At 41.8% G+C, this 11,062-nt stretch overlaps 1 protein-coding gene across 1 annotated transcript; it reads left to right on the top strand.

Annotated features, from left to right (window-relative positions):
• Positions 1 to 315: 315 nt before the first annotated feature.
• On the top strand, positions 316 to 4,254 carry mgat4c (mgat4 family member C; the record flags this gene model as incomplete). Its single annotated transcript, XM_080736086.1, has 3 exons — positions 316 to 444; positions 1,674 to 1,818; positions 3,098 to 4,254. 3 exons carry the CDS (start codon positions 316 to 318, stop codon positions 4,252 to 4,254), a joined length of 1,431 nt encoding a protein of 476 aa, XP_080592212.1.
• Between the last annotated feature and the right edge of the window lie 6,808 nt (positions 4,255 to 11,062).

The raw sequence follows: 11,062 nt of genomic DNA, 5'->3' as shown, positions 1-11,062 counted from the left end.
TGTTTTCACTACTTTTGTGCGATGCCTTGTATGATGAAGCAGGGCTTTACTTTGCGAAAAAATGTACAAATTTGAAACTTGGAGATCCGAGGTTTCTGCCCGACAGTGACGATTTACTTTGTTGGCCGCCCAGCACCCAAAATGGAACAAAGGCCGACATTTTATTTAAATTTTTCTTTTCCTAATGGCCGGCCTGGACCGGCCGGGAATGAACCGGCCGTTCGGGAGTTGTCCCGCTTTTCCCAATGGCCAGCACGTCCCTGCATGACATGTCTCACATTTCTCGTTGCAGATCCCAGTGAGTGTTTGTCCGCCATGAGACTGGTGTGGAAATCCCTGGACAAGATGAGGTGTCTGAGGAAGCGCTCCACAATTCCCTTCCTCGGCTTCCTCATCACCTTCCTCCTCTTCCTCAACCTCTACATTGAGGACGGCTATGTCCTTGTGAGTAGGCACGGTATTGTGTTTGTACTGTGTTGGCGTATTACTTTTGCATGTTTTTGTAGTACGGTTTGTGTGAGGTTTTTTGTTTGTTTGTTTTTGTACATTTGTGTTACTAGCAATGCAGTGTCCTGATCAGTCAGACTACAAACTTGATCAACCAATTGTGACCATACTATTTAATCAAATAAGCACCATATTGTGATTAAACGTTCTACACCATGGATTTAAAAATAATTAACATAATATTGTTTATGTCCCGAAAAGGTTTTTTCGAAAGGTTTGAGGCTAAATTACCACTCCTGAATACAGAGCCCCTATTTCTGCCTGGTTTTCAGAGCATTTTCATCTGCAGTACCACCTTGTCCTGAGTGGGACTACGCTATTTTGCCCCACCCTCCTCCCCACCTCCTGCTCAGCAGGCCTGCACCCCCCTCCCCAACCCTTTCACAGCTCCTCCCCGCCTCCTTCTCAGGCCTGCCCAACCCTCTTCCAGCTCCTCCCCGCCTCCTTCTCAATTTTTTGGTCACTGAATAAAGACGTTTAAAAAATTGCTTCCAGGCTGAAGATATTCAGAAACGATGTTTAAAATGTTTGCCAGAAACATGAACATGCATAAAATGTTCCTCTGCCCAGGATAAAGTGTCACTTTATTGTTAAAATGGGTTGTGCTTTTTCTTTTCAGATTTTTAGGTCAAATCCCCATCTAATTAATTATTTGTTCCCCTAAAATGCATGTGACCCAGTATACTTGTGCAACCAGAGATAGTCTTGTATTCGTAAATAACATCCATGTTGTCCCTTTCATAGATTCTTGTTTTCAAAGGAAACATGTTTAAAATTTCATGACATGGGCCCGAGTTGAAATCATGCAGTTGATTTATGTCTTATTCATGCTGGCATCAAGACTTGGTGATCATGGCACATTGTCTGTATTTGTTGTTTAAATTATTAAGAACAAGTTCACATTTTCTGGCTCTCCAGTGTTCCCATCTAAGTCTGTTTACTTGTTATGCTCAATGGCATTTGAATATTCCTTTTTTCTTAGAACTGTCAAGAGCTAGAATGGTTTAATACAGTTTTATTAAAATACAGCGTTTCAAGATGGCATAGAATGTTCCACCTATCAGTAGTAACAATGTGTGTTTGTTTTTGTTTAGTGAATGTGAGACATTTGCTTTGTTTGGCATCCTAATAAGAATTTGTCTTGTCTTTGTTCCACAATGCTGGAGGAGGATAAACGACAGCTGAGGGAAGCGTCGGTGCACCCTCCCAGCACAGAGCGCTACATCCACACCTTCCGAGACCTGACTAATTTCTCTGGAACCATTAATGTCACATATCGTTATCTCGCCGGAACCCCCTTGAATCGCAAGAGTAAGTTAAGCATTTATAAATGAAGATGTCCTATAGGTGTTTTGTCTCTGACCTTGGGAGAGTTCCCTTAATTTCACTATCTGTCTTAATTATATTGGCCCTCTGTAGCTGAATAGTTAGAGCATGGCACAAAGACGACCTCTGTTCCGTTCCCAGTGTAGCTACTTTTTGTCCTCAAGACACCTCAAAGGGCAAATCATAATTTAGTGGCACACCTCTATTCATCTGTGCGACTTAAAATAGACTCTATAACACGTGTTATGATACTTAAGTAACACTCTGTGTATTCTTTTATTTTTAATTATTAATGTATTTGTGTGCGAAATAATAAATTAATAGTTTTCACTTTCAAGTTGAAAGCGTTTCAAATATATTTTAGAGTATATAGAATTTGCCTCTGTATTTGGGAATGAGAATGCATAAAGTACTGATACATTTTGACACATTTTTTTAAATAATTATTAACTTTTGTAAAATGTATACTGTATTTTGCAATAATAATATGTGGTTGTCACAAAATCCTTGGGCAGTAGGCACACCTAGACTTGTCTCATGGCACACCAGTTAGCCTCAATAATCACACCGCTTGGGAACCACTTACATAGGTAGAACCTGCCATAAACCCACACAAGGTCAAGAGGTTCCATTCTGTCAGCACTTCAGTGGTGCAGGCATGGGCTAAAGCCTTATTTATATTTAATTAATTATACAATGTCATAGGACTTTCACATAACGAGTAACTGAGTAAGCATGTCTGGGGCCTCACAGCACATGGTTGGTCCTACAGACTCCAACTTTTGGACGCGGATAGCTCCGATCTTTGCCTATGTTCTTAGCTTCCCCTGCCGTTACTGTACGTACACAATGTACAGTTGTATGAAACAAAACATTTTTTGTAGAACTGCCGATCCAACCAATATGTGGAAAAAGCAGCACACAGATTTACATTCTCAATGTATTTCAAACTATTTCATACAGTACATTACATCCATTTAGCATTAGCCTTGTATATGTATTTTATAGGAAAGCTATATAGGCCTATGCATTGCTCATATATGTATTATACATTTTATGTTGCCGTATGTTAAAAATATAATAGTTTGCTTATTCCCCCTTTAAGAACACAAACATGGCATTTCATGTTAATTGCATGCAGTAAACTATAACCTCAGTTTAAAATAATCGTGCATGCTTGTTTTCTCATGAAATACTCCAAACTAGCAATGTACAAACCTCATAACCTCTGTATTATATTTTATTATTATCTGTTTTTGTTCAGAGTATCTCACTATTGGCCTGTCGTCGGTCAAAAGGAAACGTGGGAACTACCTCCTGGAGACCATCAAGTCCATCTTCGACCAGTCCAGTTATGAGGAACTGAAAGAGATTGTGGTTGTGGTCCATCTGGCAGACTTTGACATGGTCTGGTGTGAGAACCTGGTGCAGGAGATCACCAGGAAGTTTGCCCACCACATCATTGCTGGACGTCTGCTGGTAATCCACGCTCCGGAAGAGTACTACCCATCTCTGGATGGGCTGAAAAGGAACTACAATGACCCAGAGGATAGGGTCCGTTTCCGTTCCAAGCAGAACGTGGACTATGCTTTCCTCCTCAACTTCTGCACAAACCTCTCTCACTTCTATATGATGTTAGAGGATGATGTGCGCTGCTCCAGGAACTTTCTGACAGCACTGAAGAAGGTCATCACTTCCCGAGAAGGTTCCTACTGGGTGATGCTAGAGTTCTCCAAGCTTGGCTACATAGGGAAGCTGTACCACTCCAGAGACCTGCCACGTCTGGCCCACTTCCTGCTCATGTTCTACCAGGAGATGCCATGTGACTGGCTCCTCATTCACTTCAGGGGTCTGCTGGCCCAGAAGGATGTGATCCGCTTTAAGCCCTCGCTATTCCAGCACATGGGTTACTACTCCTCTTACAAGGGAGCAGAGAACAAACTGAAGGACGATGACTTTGAGGAAGACTCCGTAGACATTCCTGACAACCCTCCCGCCAGCCTGTACACCAACATTAATGTCTTTGAAAACTACGATGCCACCAAGGCTTACAGCAGCGTGGACGAATACTTTTGGGGGAAGCCTCCTACCACCGGAGATTTCTTTGTCATAGTGTTCAACAAATCCACCAAGATTAGCAAAATAAAGATCGCCACCGGCTCAGACGACCGGCAGAATGACATTCTCCACCATGGAGCTCTGGAGGTTGGGGAAAAACTCGTGGGGACTAAGAAGGGAAAACAGTGCTCCTCCTACATCACATTGGGGGAGTTTAAAAATGGCAACTTTGAGGTTCAAGACGTGGACCACAAGATCGCCTTTGACATTGAGTGTGTGCGCATCGTGGTCACGGCCAGCCAGAAAGAGTGGCTTATCATTAGAAGTATAAGTCTTTGGACTACACAGCCTCCCAGCCAATGAGGACTGTAGACGTATAAAATACTTTTTTTAATCATTATTTATTAACTTCATTGTTTCAAGGTTTATTATTATTTATTTTGTATGTAAGTGTTTGATTGTAATTTTTCATTGCCAAATCGATCTATAGTTTTTTATATCTTCCATCACAATCGTTCTTAATTGTTCAGGTGACCTCAGAGTGTATGTGAACATGAGTGTTCATAGATATCCCATGCCATAGACCTTTCTTTTATGTAACGCATAATACATAATCCCACCTTTTAAGCTATTTATACAAATCATAAGACGATTAATATGTTAAATTAAGTCTTTAACAAGTGAAGCGGTACACAGTATGTCTACAGTCATGTCATCAACATGGATCTGTCCCATTTAGCGCAACCATCAGGACGATTTTTGCAAAACACATTTTTGGATTGTGATCCAAAAATGATCTAAAATCACGCAAAGCGTTACACAGTATCTCTAAAGTCATGTCATCAACATGGATCTGTCCCATTTCCCATATTCCCTATCGCTTCGCTTATCTCCCGATTAGGGAGTCTTACTGTTTTTTTTTTGTTCATGGCCTGCTACTCATTTGCTTATTCGTTCTTCGACTGTTTTTTTAATAATGCACAAACGAATTGCCAATATTACATTGTGTTACTGTACAGTATGTATTTTGTCTGTAGACTAATTATTTCCAAATTGCAAGAAAGGATTGTTATCACAGAGCATCGCAACATATTTTTCTAGACACGTTCATTCACACATTTCATGACTGATAATGAGCTCACAAAACAAGGGATTTCTCTCGAGAAAAGATCCCTACTCGCCCCCTGAGTTATTTAGATTCTCTAAAAAGGAAACCCCCGCGGCAAAGTATTAGCGGTCATGGTTGCTTGAATATTCATCATTCATGTCATGGCTAACTTTTTCTACTCCCTAATTTTAATTTTCTGCCAGGCTCTGAGGGTGATTGGCTGTGTGGGCCAATACCTTTCTTTTCTCAGCACTGTATGTTCTGTCAAAGGCGCCTGACAGCAGAACAATGTTTGCTTTCACCCATCTTCTCCAGGAGCCCAGATGAGATTGCACAGTGAGGAATGGGGGGATCTTGGGTCGCGCTCTCTCTCTCTCTCTCTCTCTCCCTCCCCCCCCCCCCCCTCTCTCTCTCTCTCCATTCTTTCCACCACAGCACAATTTCCCCAAGTAAATTGGTCTGTGTTTGGCTCACTGTACACCAGCAAACAACCTCCCCCCAAAGCTATAGGATCTCAATTCAGTGGTTTTCCCTCTCTTTCCACAGCATTGCTCTCTCTGTCTGTGTGTGTGTGTGTGTGTGTGTGTGTGTGTGTGTGTGTGTGTGTGTGTGTGTGTGTGTGTGTGTGTGTGTGTGTGTGTGTGTGCGTGCGCGTGTGCGTGTGTGTGTGTCAGGCCCGGCGGCACGAGGGGGGCGGCTTTGGCCGAGCCCCATCACGCAGACCCCCCCGGCCCCATCAGTGAAACCGACAGATACTCGAAAACAGTTCTGAAGCTTTGTTTCTCTGCATTAGTTTATGTGCCATGTAGACATCAGATAACAAGGCCTATGCAGCGCATGCAAACTTCAACAAACTTCAAAATGTTGCCTGAAAAGGAATTCTTGAAAACCGCCCCTGTATTATTATTTTTTCATTCCTCATTATGATAAGGCAGCACACAATGCTACTGACACTGCTATTCACCCTTTCCAAAAGCAACAGGCTTCAATGTACCATTCAAGTTCAGCAATGCAATAAAAAGAGATGAATGTTTACATAAACCTGACTTTCGTTCATAACTCCAGGTGTAAACAGAAGACGCTCATTTTGAACAGTGGTTCTCAACATTTTCAGGCCCCAAAATAATCATATTTTAACTGGGGAGCCCCCACCCTGACGAGCACTAACAGTTGAGGCATTACATTTTGTATAACACAGTTCTATTGTGAAACTAGCAGATCTACAGTACATGCTCACAATGCCTCGCATTGCGAGGCGTTGTGAGCATGTAGATCGGCTATTTTCACATTTTCTGCCTCTAATATTTGACCAATGATTAATTTGTCATCTTAGCTGTATTAAAAAGTCCTCAAATTGTCACTTTAGAAATGTGCATACACCCTCTATACACTTAAACTTTATGTTGGTTTGTTTACTGTAGAGTGAGAAAACAATGTTTCACATTAAGCTAATCATCTGGGGACCCCCCCAAAATAACTTGGGGACCCCGACCCACAGGTTGAGAACCACTGATTTAGAATTTGCCGCCACGTCCTTTTTTTGGTAATGTTTTGTCGCACTGTTACGATCCAACTTGTTCCTTTCTTTCCCATGAGGTCATGTTTAGTGTCATAGATCAAGACCCTTCTGAGATTGGTTCATTCCACCGCTGCAAAAGTCCCCTCCACACCTCTGTGTTTCCAGAGTGAAATCAAATGAGAACATCCACAACTAAATGGCTCAGTGCTTTTCTCCAGTATTTCCCTTGGAATATCGCCCTTTTCTTTTTTCTTCTTTTATGTGAATGATTTCCAGACAAGCTTGTAGGGGTGGGTTGGGGGGGGGGGGAGGGGGGGAGTTCTCATTTGAATGGATGTTGTTCAAAACACAATCTACATTACAGTGTGTGTGATGTCCTTTATGATTGCACACCGTAGTGCCAATTCAGCCAAGTATTACCTGGTTATGAGCTATAAAAACATGATGTCCTAGGGCAGTTGTCATACATTAATGCAAGGGATGATTTTGATGTCCCGCACGCTAAGTGATTGAGCTCCCCATTGTGTACAGCTGATATTTAGAGATGGAGAAACCGCCGGCTGCTCAGTGTGTTTGAGGAAAGCGCGGCAGCTGAAAACTAGCTGCACGGTGCAAATTTGTAGACAGATTTACATCTTGGGGATAACAACAAAAGCTGCATAAATTCTTCAACCTGGCGCTGACAAAAGTGCTGTGTGCAGCATTCTTCACTATTGGCAAGTCCCCGTTTTGAAAGTGCAATCCATATCGGGGGCCTGACATGAGGTATATGCCTGTGATCAGTAATCTATCCCTCTCTCTTTTGATTACTGATAAGGGAATAATGGTCGTTCTGGCCGTCCCATCAGTGAAATACCAGATGCTATAGCTGCATTGGCAGACCTCTGCAAGAATAAAAAGTTTGCAAAAACCTCGCAGACAGTTGTTTGTCCAAGTCTGTGTTGAAATGATAGCGTCACTGTCGCGTAGAAACCTCGTATCTCCAAGTTTTTTAGTTTTTTCACCAAGTAAAGCCCTGCTTCATCATACAAGACTGTCGCACAAAAGTAGTGAAAACAGCCGATCTACAAGCACACAACGCCTCGCGGTGCGAGGCGTTGTGTGCTTGTAGATCAGCTATTTTCACTAGTTTAGTTCATTTTTAAAACGATAAATACAAAAAGAAAGGTCTTGGACATACATGGTTTCCACCCGACAACGACGATATGGAATCATCCACTGTTAAGACTACCCCCCCCAAGCAATGAAAGTTTAATAAACGATGGATCCCAGGTGTTGGGGCGGGGGCGCTAGGACATAATCTGTCTTCCAGTGGAGCATGTACAAAGTGCATGAACAAAGCCTTTTTTTTCTGTGAAATAACAAAATTCCTTTTGTATGTTCAGGGTCTGTTATGTGGCCTATATTGTTCAGCATCCGCAACTGAAATTGTGTCCAGGTGTGTCCGTAGAATCCTACTAAAACTACCCTATGACAGGTTACGATTTCACACGTGCTGTATATTGTTAAGTGGAGAGAGTGTGTAAAGATGTTGTTTCAGTGTTTGTTTCTATTTCCATTGTTCTTTAAAACGGTACTGTATTGTAAGATGATGACATATATTTTTTTACATGTATCATTTCAAATGTTGTATTGTATAAACTATTTAAAATTTATCTTAGATTAAAACAAATGAATGCCAGTTTTCTGGGGAGAATTGCATCGACTACCAAGATGAATCTATACGAAAGTGTGCTGCTTGTGATACACCAAATAGCAAAACCACTGTCTGCAGATTCAGGGCATGAATATTGGTTTCAGTGTGCAGATGAAAAACTCAGAAACTCCTGTGTATACACTACCCTGAATCAGATATGTTTTGTCCTTCTGTCTTTGCTTGAACATGTTTTGTTTTGATATAAAAAAAAATGTTTATAAATAAATGTAGATCATACAATTTGGCCCCCTCCCCCTCGTTGCAGTGCAAATTCAATAAATGAAGAAAGGGGGGGAAAAAAGCATTAATGACATTTGCAGTTTCTTGAAACTTGCAGTTAGAGAAACTGTGTTTGTCTAAGAGCCAAAAGCAAAAGCGCTACATTATTCATGTCAATGTTCATCTGCTTTCTGCCCTCTTTATTCACTGCATACGTAATGAATGAGTTGAGCTGGTGGTTCTTGTGGGGGGGGGGGGGGGGGGGGGGGAGTATATTGTGCACTTTACAGCTTTGACTCATGTGCTCTTTGGTTATATCTGTCACAGGAAAGGTCATACGCTAGCTTATAAGCAGCCATGATTCACCCTAAGGCACCTGGGCATGTGGGGGTTACAGAACATCGGATAACGGACTGCATTCAGGGAGAAAAGACACTGCTTATCAAAGCTGCTCACTCCAATATGATGCAACAACAAAAAAAGGATGGACCATTCTAAAACACCCATGAAACACCACAACATGATAGGTAAGAACAGTACATTGAAATAAGTTCAGGTGGACCGATTTTCTTATTCTTTCACCAAGCCACCTCATACCAGTGTTCACAGCACACTAAACACTGCATCGGGTATAAAACGAATTTGTCCTCAGGGAAAGAGAATACTTTCCCTCCTCCATTCTTTCTCCAGTTCTCCTATCACAGTAGGCCTACTACAGTACACCTCATCTGATAAGCATCTGTGTACCTCTTCTTCACCTACCTTGCTCGAATCTGCGTTCTTCCACCTCCCCATTTTCCTCTCAAGTCACACTAACCCCTTTCCTTCTACTCCTAAAGCCCAATCCATTAAGTCCATCGTGGGAGATGTTTCAGTACAACCACATGTTTAAAGACGTTTGCACAATCACCTACCTGCTATGGACTTAGCATCTCCCCAAACAACATGAAGACTGTGGGGAATGACCACAAACGGTGTTGGAAAGATCTTGAACATCTTGAAAGTTGAAATGAGAGTGATGACATCCAAGTGACCTGTGTGATTGACACCTAATGAAATAAAAGAACACAATTAAGGATGAAGATTTGTTTAATACTGTGGTACAGAACTGTCTTGACGTGATGCAAGATACTTGCAAAAGTAAAAATACAACTCTGCAAGTACCCCTTAATACTGATTTGGAAGTCAAGTTCCCCTTCCCCTGACTACAGCATTTTGCTAGAATATTGACATCAAAAGTCCAGTTCCAATGCCAATATGTTAAAAAATAAAACAGCATATTGCGAAATGACATTGCTTTCTATCCCCATTTGAGAAACACTGTTAAACGATACACTTTTGCTTGGTTATACAACTCACTAGTAAAGCCATGTAGCTTACTGAACAGTAACTGGCATGGTGTGTGCCAGAGTAGCTTGGCTGGCTGGGCATTCCCCTTTGAGTCACAAGGTTCTAGGTTCAATATCAAGCACTGCCAACATGGTGTAAGGGTAGTATCAACAAAACTCTGCACATTGGTCCAGTCCTCAAATTGCCTGACCTGACCATTGCAGCTATCATTTATTTTGTGATGGGCATTTTGACAACCGATGCTACATCAAACCTTAGAATAAAAAGCCGCATGCACTAGAGCATCTTTCTAGATATAAGACCTTCAAGCACCATTTACAAACCTTTCCAATTCTGTAACAGCCAAGTCCACCTTGATTTCCTCCTCCATCCTTTCAAGTGATTCAGAAAGGGGATTACAGAGAAAATGGATTAAATGGATCCAATCTATCACAAATGTACAAGTGTTGTACAAGCATTGTTGATGAAAAGTACAGTCTGTGTAAACACAGGCTTGATGCATTCCAAGATCATTCAAACATGGAAATCACATTAGTACATCTTACAGTAATTAGCTATTGCATTATTGATTTTGTAACGGGCAAACTCATCCACTAACGACATGTCAGGCAATTTTGGAACAGGCAAACTCATCCACTAATGACATATCAGGCTAAAGAATGAAGCGCCATTCTAGCCATTTCCTACTTTATGCTTTATACTTTGTCTTTTACTATGTCTTTTCTAAGACCCATCTCCTTTAAACAAAGTCAGCCCACCCACAAACCTCTCTCCTTCAAAGTGACCCGCAACCAAAAATCAAGTGAGTGTACATGCTATGCTGGGACATCTGAAGAACCGTACCTAAAGGGTTGTATCAAGCAAGGGGGCTGGCAGTGTGTCTTGTACAAGACCTGCCGCACAGTGGGAAGTGCATCGACCTGTCAATTGCTGCAGCCAGGTATTAACAAAAAGAAAATCTGCTATATCCAATCTCTGTATACTTGTTAGCCTATATTATACTGTTTATGGAATGCTGCAATTTGTTCAACATTCACTTCACAGGTGCAATTGAGCGATCCTTCATTGCAAGCTCTTTAAATCCTTCGGCGACACACAGATCCAATCAACATTTTTAAGATACAGGATGCTTCGAGGTTCATCAATGGTTTCTGATGAGCGCCTTCTCCCACCATGTATGCTTTGCAAATTTGCAACACAAGCCCAAATTAACCAGGTGCGTGCACTTGCCGGGGTATGAGGGGGTTCGAGACGAAGGGACAGGGCAGGAGGAGGGTGG

This window comes from Nannobrachium achirus, assembly GCF_963921795.1.
Source record: "Nannobrachium achirus genome assembly, chromosome: 11".
NCBI lineage: Eukaryota > Metazoa > Chordata > Actinopteri > Myctophiformes > Myctophidae > Nannobrachium > Nannobrachium achirus.
The sequence above is the reverse complement of the archived record's forward strand: the minus strand, read 5'-3'. Positions and strand labels throughout refer to the sequence as shown.